Below are 17,773 nucleotides of genomic sequence, written 5' to 3' on the forward strand. Positions count from 1 at the left end.
GTACTCACCCACATATTGTACAGCTAGACTTTGGTCTGGAGACTTCGAAAATACATGTAACTTTTTCTTGATTGGTGATTCCCCACCCCCGCAGGGTCCCTTGTCCCTAAAAGATGGATATGAATTACTGGAATTACTGGGAGGATGGAAAGGAAACAGAATTGGAGAGAGGTGGCACCATGTGCCAGAAGCAACCACATACATGGCAGGAGTCCAGGGACATGTATCTAACTGCCCCACCCCAGCTCTTCACTACCACTCACTGAATGACTAGGATAATTTCCTACTCCTCTATAAAAATAGAATCAATAATAGAAATTACATCATAAGTTTGATGTGAGGAATAAGTGACAGATGTAAAGCATTTAGTATAGTCTCTGGTATATAGTAAATCCTCAATAAATAAAAGTTATTATTAGAAGAAATTAATTAAGAGAATCCTCTGTCTGCCCAGACTAATATTATTTAGAGTTGATCTTGAAAAAATTGTGACGAGTAACATTACCTGTTGTTACAATAAATCTTTTTTTACCTAAAGATGCTAAATTAATTAGCCACCTGAGCTCACCATTTCTTTTTCTATCCTGTACTAATCATCTTTAGCTTAGTGCTTTCAGGAAGCAGAAGATTTCTCTGTGGAGGCAAGATACACGGTTACTCCTATTTAGCAAAAAACAAAACAAAAAAAACAGGTGGTGTTGGACAAACCCACCATCTATAGAAAACTAGAATGCTCAGAAAACAAATCTACATATTTGTCAAAATTAATTTGTGGCAAAGACTTTTTAGGAAAGAGAAATCCAATGTTGGTAAAGTGTGGATAAAGAGGCCATTTTGTACACTGCTGATTGAGGCATAAATTAATAGGATTTTCCGGAGAGCAATTTGGAAATTCACATCAAAGATCTTTAAAAATATACTTATGCTGTGACCCAAGCAAACTGTCCTAAGGAAAGCCCAAAAGCCAAGACCCCAAAGTTTAGGACATTCCCTGATAAATTAGTTATAATAAAAAAAGCTGAAAATCAGAACCTTAAGGAGTAACAACAGGACTTAGAAATATAAATTATGAGTGGCCAGGAAATAATTAGAAAGTGGCAGTAAGTATGTAACTATCAGTAATTATTTAAATATAAATGGACTAAATTTTCCAATCAAAAGACATAAAATGGCTTTTTAAAAGATTTTTTTTAAAAAGACCCATCTATATGCTGTCTACAAAGAGACTCACTTCAGATGTAAGAATACACACAGACTGAAAGTGAAGGGATGGAAAAGATGCTCCATGCAAATGGCAACCAAAAGAAAGCTGGGACAGCTATACTTACATCAAACAAAATAGACTTTAAAACAAAGACTGTAATAAAAGACAAGGGCATTACATAATGATAAAGGGGTCAATCCAACAGGAGGTTATAGTATATAAATTATTTTAAATACCCAACATAGGAGCACCCACATATATAAAGCAAATACTAACAGACCTAAAGGGAGAGATAACAAAACAATCATTGTAGGGAACTTTAATTACCCCACTTACATCAGTGGATAAATCATCCAGACAGAAAATCAATAAAGAAACATCAGCCATCAATGACACATTAGACCAGATGGACTTACCAGATATATACAGAACATTCCATCCAAAAACAGCATAAGCATAATACACATTCTTTTCAAGCACACACAGAATATATTCTCCAGGATAGATCACATGTTAGACTAAAAAATAAGTCTAAATAAATTTAAGAAGACTGAAATCATATCAACCATCTTTTCTGACTACAATGGTATGAAACTAGAATCAATTAAAAGAATAAAGCTGGGAAAAATCACAAATATGTAGATTAAGCAACATGCTACTCAAAACCAATGGGTCAATGAAGAAATCAAAGGAGAAATAAAAAAATACCTTGATACAGACAAAAATGGAAACAAAAGATACCAAAATCTATGGGATGCAGCACATAATGTTAAATATCCCTAAATAAACTTTTTTTATTTTAGAAAAAGAAAAATAATTTAGGACACATGCATATAAAGGTAGCTATACAGCTAGTAAATATTATGGAAATACATTCAGACATTTAAAAAAAGGTCAACATATATTTATATCTTAATTGAAAAAATATTACAAACCATATGTTAATTGAAATTTTCCAGTTAAAAGTATAAGAAACTTTTATACTTTGTCTTATGTCTTTACATCTGCTTCACTCTTCATTCTCATTAGAGATAAGCCTTCTTGATGACTCCTTCCTCGTGGCAGAATATGGTTACCCCGTATGTTCCAATTTTGGAACAGCATAGTTCTTAACAAATCTACATTCAGAAAACAAATGAGCCAAGCACAAATTCACTATGGCTAAATGATATCCAGTACCAACTTAGTCTCAAGGGGCCCAAAGAAGTGGGGCTTGTGAGAGCTAGGTAAACATCCCCAAAGGATCTTTAACAAGGATGTAGAGGGAAATCTTATTTTTTAATTTAAGGAAAAAATTATCTTCCTAGAAAATTAATAGAATGATAGTAAGTAAACTTTAATAGCAGTTATTTATGGGTGTAAAATTATAAGCAACTTTATCTTCTTTTGATTCTATTTTCTATACTTTACACTGAAATGTATATTAATTTCATATATTTAAAAAGTTAATTTTAAAAGCTAAATTTTTAGGTCATTATAACATAATGGTAAGTCAAGGAAAAATATGATGAAAAAAATTCAAATTGTTTTTATCCCTTAACTCTATAAAATATGTATGCAAAAGAATGGAAAAAATACAATAAAACATTAGCAGTGGTATCTCTAGGTGACAGAATTACAGACTATTTTTAATTTCTCATTCTCCATTTTTCAACTGTTCTACAATAGGTATATATTGTTTTTATCTATTATGGAATCCACTGTGATCACTAGACAAAAGACAGTGATTTTTGGATGAAGAAACACCTGAAGAAGACGACAAACTGCCAACAGTGACAAGACGATGACTCACAACTACTTGTCTTGAGAATCACTAGCCCACAAAATGCTAAGAGTTTGAAGGAATTCTAGGATTACAACTCAATTCTTAAAACAAGTAAAGAGTTCGAAATAAAATTTCATGCTATGATTCTACAAATTAGAACTGTTTAAATGTAGAGAAGATGATACTCTGAGTGACCTTATACAAATATATGAAACATTACTGGGTAGAAGAGAATTACCTGTTTTCTGTCCCTATTAGAGAAAAGATAAAGTGGGTTTTTAGTGCCACTAGCCATGCCAAGCCCAGAAAGATATGAGCTGAAAAATATATCAAGACTTAGATGAAAATAAATCAAGATTTAGATAAACATAAAATGGAATATTTACTGCATTGCTACATGTGGTGGCTACCGTGTCCATTTGGAATCACATGAACAATGCTAATGAACATTCTCTATGTTGAAGGCATTGTCTTAATCAAAACCACAAAATTAAATGGTAAAAATGAAACCCACAGGAAGAGTAAGAACATTAGAGCAGAGTCTTCCCCTATTTTCTTAGAACCTTTAAAGATACTTATCTAGGATAGATAGTGGTATGCCAAGCTTAGAAAATTTCTGAAGACTTCTTTCCAGCTTTCTATGTACTGTCATAAACCCTAAAGTAAGGTTTTAAAATATCTATTAATACCAAAAGCTGTTTTATAAAATGTACTCTAAAATTCTAGTGGAAATACTTCACTTTCCATAATATTTAACCATTGACATACAACTTTTTAGTTTGAAAACAAGTTTTTAAAACAACTCTAATGTTTTAAAATATGTATTCTATTCTAAATAAATTTAAACGATGGTACTTGAAAATGTATCAAAGTAAGGCAGTTTTTATTTTTAGCCATCCTCAATTACTTATATATTAACCACTGCTATTTTACCTCTAAAGCTTTTAATCACAGGAAGTCAACAAACTCCTCCAAACAACTTTCCTTAAAGGAAAAAATGGAAGGAGATACAATGAAATGGTGTATGACAGCCAGGGGAAAATATGTGCAAAAATGTAACAAGTTCTGTATATAACTAGTCTAAACATAAATTTTACCAATGAAGATATAAAATAAGATGCTGTCAGTGTTTTCAAAAGAAGATATAGCAGTAACTGTAAAAGCAAATGACTTATAGAAACAACTGTTAAACTTAACATAATTGTCCTCTGAAATGCAAACCATACATTATCTCAACGTGATTTATAGGGGATATACCAAAAGAAAATCCACTCATTTTTAGATATCACCCAGAAAGCTGTTCCTATTTTAATTGAACACGTATTTCTTAAAGTAAGATGTACCATGAACATTATTTCAGATATTTTTACATTTTCTTTACATAATCAAGTGAAAAATCCAACAATGCACACTTTTACCAGTACATAAAACAGCAATAGGTAGCAAGTTTAAGAAACAGAACACAAGTTCAATCTAATCTATATAATACTAGTACAGAGGCATCAAATTTAACCCACAAGGGAAAATCTGAGCCACAAAACAGGTTTTTCACTTTGAACCTCATTAGCTTCTATATAGTCTGTGTATTCTACCCTTAAAGGGGTCAGAATATTTAGTATGAGTGAAGCTCAGGTTCCATTACCTGCAAAGGTCTAACACAACAGAAAAATTGTCACTTTATGTTGCTCAGTTTTAAACCAATTCTTTTGTATTATTTATTTTGTTTAGCACATGATAGAACTGTGCACAGATTTTTTAAAAAAAATCAAATGTGGAATTCCTATATACATTAACCCACAGAATAATTTCTGCCTCTGAAGTACTAATACAGTGTTCAAATTAGACAAACATCCAGTAAACAGCTTTTTATTTTATGACACTGTGTTAATACAATAAATATACAAAACCTCCAAACCACTGAAAACATGCAACATTAGAGGGACAGATGGAGGGCATTTATATAGAACTATGACAGTCACCATGAGGGCAGTACAGTAGTACTCACTGACAAAATATACAAATATCCCTAGATAAATAATCCAAGTCCCGAATTATAAATCACTGAGCAATGATCTTCCAGTGTTCAAACTTTAGTTTGAAATAAAACAGCCACAACTTAATATTGCAAACCGAAAAACAGTGTGGATGCTTATAACCCAAAGACCATTTCATGACTGTGATACTGGGCAAAGTTAGTATTAAATGTAAAACACTATCAAATGCCAGTTTTCTGTTGAATGAAAATGACAACTCACTAATTGTTAAAAGAACAGAGAAGAACTTAAAACCCCTTATACCTTATCAAATTATAAGCATTGCCATCACTTGAATGCACATTTATGTTTTCAAAAAACAATTTTTTCTCATAAGCTTGTATTAACCCAAGCTGGATTTTAAAACATTTTCCTCATCCACACATAAAAAGGTACTCTTGGTTGTAATTCTTTTTTGCTAGTAAACAATGCTACCTTTGGAGATTTTTATAGGATGGAGAGAAGCATTCCTATTCTAGAAGGAAAAGTATCTTAGTATTTTTCAAAAGTCTCTATGATATACCTTTCATTTATAATTTAAAGAAAAATAGAAATGGACTTGAGATATAACAATGATGGACACAGGTGCTCTTACTGCATTTTGTGGTTAATGTTTTGGACATTCATAAAACTCACACTCAAAGTAACTGATATGTTCAGAATTTTAATAAGATCGTAGACTCTGAAAACCTTAAACCGGCTAACTTGTTTGAGAATGTAGGTGGAGATTATCACCTGAAAAATATTCATAGAAGCAATTTTAAATCCATACTCTGAATCCTATTTTCACCAGAATAAAATAAATATTTTCTAAGTATATTACTTTAGTTAAGTCCCAAGTAAATCAGGTAAACACCATCTGGATGAATCCACTTTACCTAGTATCACACATAATTTCTTTCATAAATAGTGAGAACTCACCATTACACGGCCAGCATGAAATTCATTTTAACTCCAGATGTGGGGAAAAATGGAAGTGATTTAGTCATTTATGCCCATCTAATTTTTTTAAAGAGAGGATTTGCAATCTCAAATAATATAATTCAATAGACTAGCCTTACTTAAAAAAAAAGCTGAATAAGTCACTACCTATTCGGCAAACTTAAGTTAACTGAAAACTTCCAAAACACAGTATGGTGACTTTACAAACTGAGTCACTTAATCAGTATTAGAAATGATTCAAAGTTTCAACCCAAGTTATACTATAAGAATGAACTCCTGTGCCACACAGTTACAATTTTAATGTGATTATGTTCACAATGAATGCATTCAACTGTATTTGTACTTTCTTGCTTGGTCCAAGTTAAATGTTTTATTTTTTTCTATTTATGAAAATTTTTAATGTATTTAATCTACCTCAAAAATTGAAAGACTGAGGTGAATTAGGGATTCAGGAATATGAGAAATGCCAAGGTCTTTTTATTTTTAGTGCCACTAGAGATGAGAGCCTAAAAGAAAAATCCCTTAAATACTGTATGTCCTTTTTTGGACAAGGAGTTAGGCTAGACTTTAATACCTCTTTAAAAATTATACAACCCCAAAAAAGAGCTGCCAAACACAATATCAGTTCAATTAAAAAGGGTAGCCACAAGAATATACCAAAGTTTCCCTATAGGAATATTTTACTATATGAACACTGAAAATTAAAAATGAAGGTATTAACATCACTACATTCTATTTCATTGATTACCTTTTCTTTTGGATGATGCACTGCATATTATATTCTCATATTGCACCCCAATAAATTATTTAAAACAAACTATTGCAGAAAATCACTTATATAATTCTTTAACAACTCTCCAATCCTATAACCATACGCAGTGCAGAACCCAAAATACTAATTCTTTTAATTTAAGAAAACATGGTGCCCATGCAGAGATTGATATCAAAATATTAGCTACTCTAAAATAAAGAAAATTAAAAGATAAAATTTATATTATCTACTATGAAATGCACATAGGCTCTTCATTGGTGACTGAAACTTCTAAAAAGCAAGTCAATTAAAAAATCTGTAAGTCTCTGATGGCCCATTTCTCTCAATACAAATAGGGGAAAAAGAATGAAGCATTGCTTTACTGTTCCGATATGTAATTCTTAAATCTAAGATTCTTGAAAGAATTATTGCAGCTAGTACTAAATGCATTTTTAATCGTAAGTGCTATATTAATTTCAATGTTTTGCCACTGAAATAATTCGCTGAACACTCATCCCCCAAAAAATATGGAGAATATTTATTTAGCGTGTAATATTTTTTTCCGCAAGGGGCACCAAAATACTAAGAAACTTATGGTAAATAATAAGATAAAGTTTTTCTGGTTTTAGCCCATGCACAAGTGAATAGGAAATATACATGCTGTGTGTACTAGGTGTTTTGAACATAAAAATATTTATACAATACAGTAACTGGAGAAAAAAGTACAGTCAAAAGGTAACAGTGTATTGTTTGAAGATTCTCTAAATTTGGTTACCCTTGAAAGCATTCTGAGCTGCACTAGTCGCTGCAGTTGAAGCTGCATTTGCAGCCGCAGTCTGGACAGTTTTGTTGGACATCACACCTGTGGCAAACTCCTGTTGGGCCTTCTCAAAACTAGCACCTGTTGTGCGATATAGTCCATGTACCTATGGAGGCACAAAAAAGTGGGAGAAGGTAAGTGGTAATCTAAACATTCATTTTTAGCAGCCCTTCAATTAATCTCAACATTACTCAGAGATAAAAGACTAGATAAAAGGATTAGATTCTAGGCATGACTCCTAAGGTCAAGAACGTCAGTCATTGAACTGGCACACAGTATAGAATTTAAGTATCTCCCTAACACAGGTTTTCCTTTTTATCCCTAATGCAGATGAGATTATGCCTATACCAAACCCAAAATAATTTTAAAAATGACTTCTTAACCAAATACAAAAAGTTCCATTTTCCATTGTACCTAATTAGTTAATTAAGCTATTAGATGATTACAAGAGAATGGTTTAAATGTAACAAAAGACATTCTGACTAATACATTAAATTACTACCCTAGACTATTCAAAGAGACCAAGTTTCTGCGTTGGAGATATATATACCACTGATGCTATTATAATTAAATTATATCATTTTATCATTTAATGCACCAAGCACTATTTATGTCCTTAAAGATAATTCTGCATACAATTTAATTTTTTGTATATAGTCAAATCCTAAAGGATTTACAAAGAAATACTTCTGGGAACTCTCTCTGCACAGTAATTCATACTTAAATCTTGGGGCTTATTTTCATGACTAGGGTTAAAAAAATACTCTATTAGCTTAAGTTTCAAGATGAAGAAACTATGAAGCACATTAATACATAACATCAGCCACTCAATTTAATACAGATTGGACAAAGGAAATAAAAGCAAATTAGAACAAATATGTATTTATTACATGCCTACAAGCTGGAGGAACAGGAAGAAGAGAGAGAAAAGTGAACTTATGCTGCACTGCCATTAGAGCTACATTAGAAACCTGACGGGAATGCAATGGAAGCAGGTTTGGAGGATAGGTGTTACCCAAGTCCATCCTTTCCCCAAACCTGGATAGGAACTGGTAAATGTGGAGTGAGGAAAGGGAATGAGTCAAAGACTTCCAAGTCAAGCTTGGATACTGGGAAGTCATTTCAAGAAGACAAGAATAGAGAGAATAGGTTGATTTGGTTGGGGTGGTGGTGGGGAGATGGCGCTGAATTAAGTTCTAAATATTCATACATTCCACAAATGTTTATTAAATACTGACTCTAGGCCTGCCACCGCAGGCAGGTGAGGATTTGGTTTGGAGCCCAAGAGAGGAATGCGCTAGAGACATGGACTTGGAAAGTGCTGGCACACAAATAGTGGCTGCAACTCTGCCATAAATGAAACTGTTCATGGGAAAACAAAGTAGGAAGAGAAGAGAGTCAGGTACCAAAGCTTATAAAGACACCAATATTTAAGAAGCACCCACAACAACAAGGAATGATTAGGGGAGGAATGGGAAAAACAAGGAGACCTTTTCACAGATGCCAACAGAAAAAAAAGCATGTTCAGGAATGAAGTTCTTCTGATATAGTGGTGAAAGCAAATACCACAGTAGCATGGATCAAAGTGTGAAAGGGTCAGGGACAAGTACTACTACAGGGATTGATGAGTACACATACCGGTAAACCCTAGAATTCTTTTCCTCTAGTTTCATAGCACTATCCTAAGTATAGAAATAATTATTTTTATCTCTTTTTGAAAATCAAGTTTTCTATGGAATATTAAAAATGCAGATAATCACTCCTACATTTAAGAAATTTATCTCAAGATGAGTACATATTATTAGATCCTAGAAAATAAGGTATATTATAGAAATCTAACAAATCTTTACTTACTAGACCCAATCACAGTGCAATGCAATTATAGATTCACTCATCTGTTTCTGCCCTTTTCTCCCCAAGTTAAGGGCATGTAAAAAACATTTGTTCTAATTTACTGTTATTTCTTTATTCAAATTTGTATTGAATTGAGTGGCTGATGTTATGTATTCATGGGCTTCATAGTTTAATTACTTTAAATGTAATTCATAGTCCCACAGAGCAGAGGCAAAATAAAGGTAGGAATGGTAAACATTTCCCAACAGTCTACATCTATGCAGACTCACAGAGTCACCTAGAGAGAAAAATGACCGACGTAATCAATGCATAATGCTCAAATACTTATTTAACTCCACTACATCCGCTTGAAAAGGACGATTATTTATTTCAGTGTCCCAGCAAGATAATAGGCCAATAATAAGGTTCAACATCTCAAAATGCTTACCATTTATTTCCCTACTATGTTTCAGAGTGATATCCACTAATAACTCATATTCGTTATGAAATTAGGGACAAAGTTTTAAGATAAAAATATAATTTGTTTTAAAACTAAACAACTTAAATATTTGCTTCCTCTTCTATTTATAAGAATTGCTTTAACCTAAATATTTAGTTAGGTTAGGAATATCACAGAAAAGACAGACTTGGTACCTGCTGATTCCACTTTCTAGAGAGCTGGTCAATACTCAAAACCTCACGTTTAACTTCCCATAAAACAAGAATATTTGTTGCCCTGTCTCTCAGTTTTCATAAGGATCAAATGAGAATTATCTAAGTGTGTTACACTAATAATAATTAAAATTCATTTTTAAATATCTGCAGAAATATTACAGCCAAGCTACAACCCCAGAAAGGAATCCTGCTTCCTTAACAGATCTTCAAAAATATCACAGGGTATACTGTGATGATATATGAGATACAAAAAAATTTGTATGCTATGGAAAGTAAGAAACCATGGTACTTTAAACAAAATAATCCAAACATATGTTTCCATTAAAGCTTACAGAATACCATTTTCAAGAAAGCATATTTTTATTATAAGACCCCTGTCACACTATAATTACTTTAACTTTTTTAAAAGCTGGGGGAAAAATGAGTTTTGAACTTTTTATTCTTATACTGAGGTTTTAAGAAAATATATGGGTTTCTAAGCCTAATTTTTCCAGTGAAACATTTCCTAGGAACCATCTACGGGCCCTCCTGCCCATCTGGGTCAGATACTACTTGGGTAACCTCTCTAGTTTCACACTATTGAAATCCCACTCACCTTTCAAGACCTATGTCAATTACAGTTGTCCTCTTTCTGCCTGAACTAGCTGTGGCTCTCCCTTTTGTGAGCATCTCTAATTCTTCATACATTTTACAGGAATAAATACTGTGCTTCTAACTTTTGTATGGTTTATCTACATGTTTTATACCCCACGTCTTTAGGTCCTTCAGAGGAAGAGCTAATTTCCACTCATTCCCCCCAAAAGACATAGTAACTTGTCTAGAAGCTACTGAGTAATTATTTGTTTCTTTGTCTGCTAGGGATTCAACAAATGGCCCAAAATTATCTTCATTATTTAAAAAAAAACAACAAGTAAGTGCAATACTGCTCTAGCAGACTATACCTGTTACAAAGTAGAATTCTTAGTTTGCAATTACCTCAGAGGTTAATTGTTTTAAAAGTGAACATACTGCTTTATAGTTACTAGGATGGCTATAATCAGAAAAGTGGAAAATAAGTGTGGATGAGGATGTGGAGAAATTAGAACCCTTGTGCTTTGTTGGAGGGAATGTAAACAGTGTAGCCACTAAGGGAAATAGTTTGGTAGTTTCTCAAAGAGCCAAACACAGAATTACCTACCATATGACCACCGAGCAATTCCATGCCTAGATATACCCAAAAGAACTGAAAGCAGAGATTCAAAGAGATACCTGTATAGCAATATCTACAGTTTCATAATTCACAATAGCCAAACGGTGGAAACAACCAAGTATCTATTGACAGACTCACAACATAGTATTCACATACAGTGGAATATTTTTTAGCCATAAAAAAGAATGAAATTCTGATACATACTACAACATGGGTGAACCTTGAAAACTATGCTAAGTGAAATAAGCCAGACACAAAAGGGAAATGTTGTGTGATTCCACTTATATGAAATATCTAGAAGAGGCAAATTTTGGGGGACAAAAGTAGATTAAAGGTAACCAGGGGCTGGGGCAGAGGGAAACAGAGTTATTGTTTAATGGCTGCAGAGTTTCTGTTTGGGGGGATGAAATAGTTTTGGAAATAGACAGTGGTGATAGTTATATGACACTGTGAATATAATTAATGCCACTGAATTCTACACTTAAAAATGATTAAAGTGGAAAATTTTGTTATATATATTTTGCCACAATCTAAAAAAAAATCAGTAATACACCAAAAACCACTGAATTATACACTTCAAATGGATGAATTTCAGGAATTTATCTGTGAAGAGGTATGTGAATTATCTCTCAATGAAGTTGTTAAAAGAATACATATAAAGATGATTTAGATAAAAATATCATAGTAGAGTAGATAACATTTTAAATACTAAGAGATATACCCAATTTGAAGATGACTAAGTAAAGATAATTGTAATAATAACTGAGCTATGTTTCCTAGACCTTGGGATCTACTAAATAACTAGCCTAGTACTTACAGAAAAGAATAACAAAATAAAAATTCAGGCACACAAAAAACAAGTGAACATACTAAAGATACCAACCAAGGACAGGAGATAAACAACCTGTTCAGAGTGCCAATTGTTGTTACAGGGATTCGAAAATATTGTTCCTACTCTGTGTCCCCTGGATGAAGATAACAAGCATGTGGACCAGCATTTTAATAAGCAATGTAATCATCTGAAATTAATTCCTAATCAGGAAAGACTACAGTGCTACCTGACTGGGGAGGGGAACAGCATGCCTATTTGAGACTATAGAAAAGCAGAATATTACCAGCATTCTGTCCTAGATTCAAAATAAAGTAAAAAGAAAATGGGGGGAGGAGGCTGTGCTTGAACAATAAAGTTTCATAGAAAATGGGAGTCACCTTTAATCTAAGAAGACTATCAGTTATATATAATATTTTCACAAAGCATTTAATATAAAACACCAATTTAACCAACAAATGAGACTTGTCATTATTCTGGATCATATATCCAAATTCTACACTTCCACACAAAATAAAAGAGTACTGGTAAATTGGATATTTTGGTATATAAAAAATCTTTAAAGCACTTAGGGACACTTTTCTTTTAAAGAAATAAAAACTTTTTTCTAAAATGCTTTTGAAATACAAAAAAATCACTATTAATAATTATTTATGAATATGGACACAGAAGTCTATGGACAATTTTTTTAATTTCATGGAAAAAATAATCTTTCAAAACTAGGTGTCAAATACGAATTATGTATGAACTCTTTATCTCTTCCATACTAAGTTATTCTAGTTTTTATGCCAATTAAAAGAAGGGGGAATTTTGGATTCCCCTGATATATAATCTCCTGTGATTCATTCACTTATTGTTAATTTGACCCATTTATAACACCTCCTCCTTAGCCTAAAACTATTCTTCAATTCTTTCCAATAGTTCAATATAGAAAGAAGACTTAAAAAAAACACCATTTAGAAATAATCTAGGAGAAAATTTAAGAAATCTATCTGTGAAAGGCAAGGATTAAACTATTCCTTTATCTGTGAAGAGGTACAAGAGACAGTTACTCTTGCATTTCAATTTATTTTAAATCTGGATTATAAAATGACACTATGGGAGAAATGACACCATAGGGCTCACACTGGGCACTTTACATGCTGACAAAATTCTCAAATTTGTACTCACTGTAACTGAAATAAATACATACCACACCAGCATATTTAGGTGGGGCTGGAGAGACAGAATAACCTAATAAAATGAACAATTCTAGAGCTAAAATAGTGTGCACTCCTAACTTTCAGAGGGCATTAACTATTTGTGAAGAGCCTGACCCCTAGTGGTTAGAAACTATGGCTACATATCCACGAAGGATTTTTTTTTAACTAGTTTTGAGCAAGTGTGAAAAAGAAAAAGAAAAAAGAAAAATCAGGTGTTTTTATTGGATCTCATTTTCTAACAAAGCAAGATAAATCCTTGCCACTACAAATACGAAAGTTGGCTCAAATTATATTTTAGCTTACATTATCCCCATTTATTGTACTTCATGAAATCATACAGAAAATCATCTCATCTAAATTCTTATCTCATGGACAAAGAATACAAGATCAAGAAAAGTTTAGGGACTTGTATAGCACTGAGAGACAGTGAACACATAAAAAAAGGTGACAGTAACTTCTTTAACTATGAGGTAAAAAAAAGTCAACCAAACCAGCACAATTGTGTGCTGCACAATTCCCACATTAATACTTTCATTTGGGAAACACAGCCTAGCCTTCAGAGTTTTGAGAAGAATAAAAGGCAAAAAGGGTAAGTAAAATATTTCAAGAGTGCAAAGTGTTCTTAAATACAAGATTTTTTGTATTTATACATACAGTTATTTCTATGCAGTCCTCGTACATATTTTCAAGTTACTGGACAGTAAAAATAAAGAAAAAAATGTTGCTATGGACTTATTTTTCTTTAAAGTGAGACCTACCAAAAAGTATCATTTTAAAACATAGGTGTTATGACCATGGTTTCTATCATGTTTGAACACATGAGAGTATCAAAAATATATATTCAAGACACAAAAAAACTTGAAACAAATAAGGACACTGATTTCTTCCTACCCTATGTAATGATTTTTTTTTAAGGCTGTGACAATAGCCACAGGATTTCTATGGGAAGAAGTATAGCCAAGATAATTGGGCAATCACTAAAAACAAAATTCATGTCATAACACAGCCTGAACCTGTCACCACTTCCACTTTATACTCTTAGATAAATAATTAGTGTCTTTAAATTTTAAATACAAATAAAATACGCATACCACACAATAGTTTTACTTCTCTTTATTCAGGATAATATGCTTCATGTTCAAAAAAAGGAAATCAGATTGTACTTTAAAAATCCAAATTTTAAGAATGAGGTTGACTCTTCGATTCAAGAAAGAATGCTTCAGGTAATGAGTTAAAAATAGTCCCTTTTTACAGGAAGTTAAATATGTGAGGCAATTTTTCTGAAATTTATCTATGTATAACTTAATTGTAAAAATCCACAAAATTGCACAATAAAAACAACAAAATGGCTTGAGGTTACACTGAATTAAGAGCAAAATAGGAAAATGAGAATATCAGGTTACTATAAAAATGTGCAGAAATAAAATGTCACCTACCTTTTTAAACATAACTAGTGAGATGACTGCTGATGCTGTGAAAAGAGCTGCTATGATTATCATCATGATTCCAACAGGAATGCTTTTGTTGAGACCAGTAAGGGATGAAATCCAACCACTATGCAGTAATAGAAAGAAAAGTGTAATTAGGCAAATAAGTTAAGGCACATTTAAAAAAAAGTAATGCATAATAACTAAAGTATGCAGCACCTACTATCCAGGCAATGTTCAAGTTCTTTATATGTTTAACTATTTAGTTCTTTAACTATTTAGTTCTTGCACAATCTCTAAAATAGGTGCTGTTTTTAATCCCTATTTTACAGATGAGAAACTGAGTCACAGAGATATTCAGATAACTTACCCAAGGTCACACAGCTAATAAATTGCATTGTCTCAATTCAAACCCAAACCAAATTCTAGAGCCTTAAGTGTGTACCATCAGATGCTACATTTTTTAATCCTTTGAATTCATTATTACTTTTTTAAAGTTCATTTTAAGTTCTGCTTAATTATGGAAGCAAATATTTGCAAATCACATATCCAACAAAGGGTTAGCATCCAGAATATATAAAGAGCTTTCAAAACACACAGTAAAAGAAAAAAAATTAGAAATGAGCAGGAGACATAAGGAGACATTTCACCAAGAAGATATAAAGATGGCATATAAGCACATGAAAAGATGTTCAACATCTTGAGTCATTAGGGAAATACAAATTAAAACCTCAGTAAACTATCATTACACATTATCAAAATAACTAAAATAAAAAATGCCAATATCAATTACTGGTGAAGTTCTGGAGGCTAAATTTCTGGTGGGAATGTAAAATGGTACAGTCATACTGGAAAACAGTTGGTTAGTTCCTTAAAAATACTAAACATGTAACTTCCATATGAACCAACAATTATACTCCTGGGTATTTTATCACAGAGAAATGAAACCTTAAATGTTTACATAAAACCTGTTCACAAATGTTCATGGCAGCTTTATTCATAACAGCCCCAAATTAGAAATAATCCAGAATCCATCAACTGGTGAATGGTTAAACCAACTGTGGTACATCCATACTATGGAATTCTACTCAGGAATTAACTAAGAGAACAAACTACTGACAGACACAACCACCTGGATGAATTCTCCAGAGAATTAGGCTGAGTAAAAAAAGCCCAAGGCTACATACTGTATGATTCCATTTATATAACGTTCTTGAGATGATAAATAACAGAAATGACAAACACATTAGTAACTGCTGGGGTTAAGGAGGGAACAGGAGGGAATGAGTGTGGCTATAAAAGGGCAACATGAGGGAGCTTCTGGTGATAGAAATGTTCTATATCTTGACTGTATCAATGTCAAGATCCTGGTTTTGATAATATACCACAGTTTTGCAAGATGTTACCACTGGGGAAAACAGGGTAAAAAGTAACTGGGATTTCTCTATATTATTTCTTGTAATTGTATAGATATGTACATTATCTCAAAATAAAGTTTAGTTTTTAAAAATCTGAATTACATGAGGTCTATCTTAAAACAGGTCATCCTGTATGTACCCTCACTAGCAGACTCCTGTGCTATTTAGTAACTACACATACTATTATGTTCAGTTTTAACACTTTTTTCTAAGTTTGTGCTGAAAAGCAAAAGACATTAATTACATAATTAAAAAACTCGTACTGTTAACATAAGCAGTGTATTATTTAAAACATTTCCTTTTGCTCAAATGTCAAAGACTAAACATTATTTAAAATGATAAGAATGCTACTTTTTCCTACAACTGATTTAAAACACTTATATAAATTATCTTTATGTATATATGTCCATTAGATCTGAAAAGCTACTGTAGTTGTCTAATTACCAGTCACTACTCTGACTCAGTAGCAACATACTAAATCTAAGTCCTCAGTACACTCTGGTTATACGCTTATTGTAGTTTATGTACACAGTGCAGCAAAGTTGCCTTATACGTACTTTCAGCTTTTAAGAATTCAAATGCATGCAACTCAGTTGAAAGAGAAAGAAAGGAGGGACGGATAATTTTAGAGATGTGTACTCTCCCATCTACCACTTCATCCAAGGAATGTTCGCTCCAAAGTATAGGAAAAGAACTATAAACCTGCCATTACCTCTTAGTCTGGATCCAAACCATCTCAGTTTCTCCCCCACTGAAAGAGCATTGCAGTGAATCCACTTGTCAAAGACATGTGTCCAAGTGTGTACACACGTGTGTGTGTGTATGAAAATATATATTTGTAGTGCTTTATAGATAATAGGTACCCTTTTCCTTAAAATCTTTGAAGTTCTTTTCTCTCTATTCCAAATCCTTGCCCCTATGTATCTGACCACTTCTGAGTATCCCTTTTACCTTTTACTCTCTCTCTTAGTGCACATTATATATTTCTTACTTAAACTATATATAATGTACTGTTTTTAAAATGGGAACACAATTTTCAAATAGGGTGGTTTGTCTAAAGGTTATCCCTTAGAAATTTCTGAAATTTCATTTTTTAACTATTATTACTTATATTTACTTTTGTTGATCTGGCTTTTCTATGTTAAGCATTTTTATGAAGCTAAAAGTTATATAAAGATACTAGATAACCAGATTAAAGCTAGAATAATTAAAGTAAATGACTTACCAGTTGCCCCAGTTATGAAATCCTGCAGCCTGGAGTACATGTACAGCAAACTGACAAATATAGACGAAGAAGAATACAAAGAATCTGAAAGAACTGTCACTCCTTTTTTAAAAAAACAAAGGGGGAGGGCAAGAAAGGGAAAAATGTCATTTTTTTCAATACCTTTAAATTCACATGCAGAATCACACTCAAACAATTAAAGAAAAATATTTTTTAAAATACCAGTGGCAAGTACCTGAGGCTTAAAAATAAAACAATGCGTGTGAGTGCCTTATCCAAATACTAGATGATGATGATATTATTACCCCAGTCTCACTTTGTCTTTCCAAATTCCAAATGTGCCATAGAACATCTTGGCAAAAAAATTTACTTTGTTTTCATTTTTCCTTAGAAAGCTTCATTGAATTATAATTAACATAAAGTACAAATACTAAAAATATATAATTTAATAAGGTTTGAC

The 17,773-nt window shown here is 32.4% G+C and overlaps 1 protein-coding gene across 4 annotated transcripts in view; it reads right to left on the reverse strand.

Annotated features, from left to right (window-relative positions):
• Positions 1 to 4,244: 4,244 nt before the first annotated feature.
• The window catches only part of SCAMP1 (secretory carrier membrane protein 1), a 171,033-nt gene continuing 157,504 nt past the window's right edge, over positions 4,245 to 17,773 (reverse strand). For all 4 annotated transcript variants that reach the window (XM_073234748.1, XM_037000159.2, XM_073234750.1 and 1 more), the window contains 3 exons: positions 17,314 to 17,415; positions 14,680 to 14,797; positions 4,245 to 7,621 (listed from right to left, as the gene is read on the reverse strand). In XM_073234748.1, the coding sequence (XP_073090849.1) occupies positions 7,457 to 7,621; positions 14,680 to 14,797; positions 17,314 to 17,415 (385 nt within the window). In that variant the 3' untranslated portion in view covers positions 4,245 to 7,456. The remainder of the gene's footprint in view (positions 7,622 to 14,679; positions 14,798 to 17,313; positions 17,416 to 17,773) is intronic.

The sequence above is a fragment of the Manis javanica genome, chromosome 1 (genome assembly GCF_040802235.1).
Source record: "Manis javanica isolate MJ-LG chromosome 1, MJ_LKY, whole genome shotgun sequence".
NCBI classification, from domain to species: domain Eukaryota; kingdom Metazoa; phylum Chordata; class Mammalia; order Pholidota; family Manidae; genus Manis; species Manis javanica.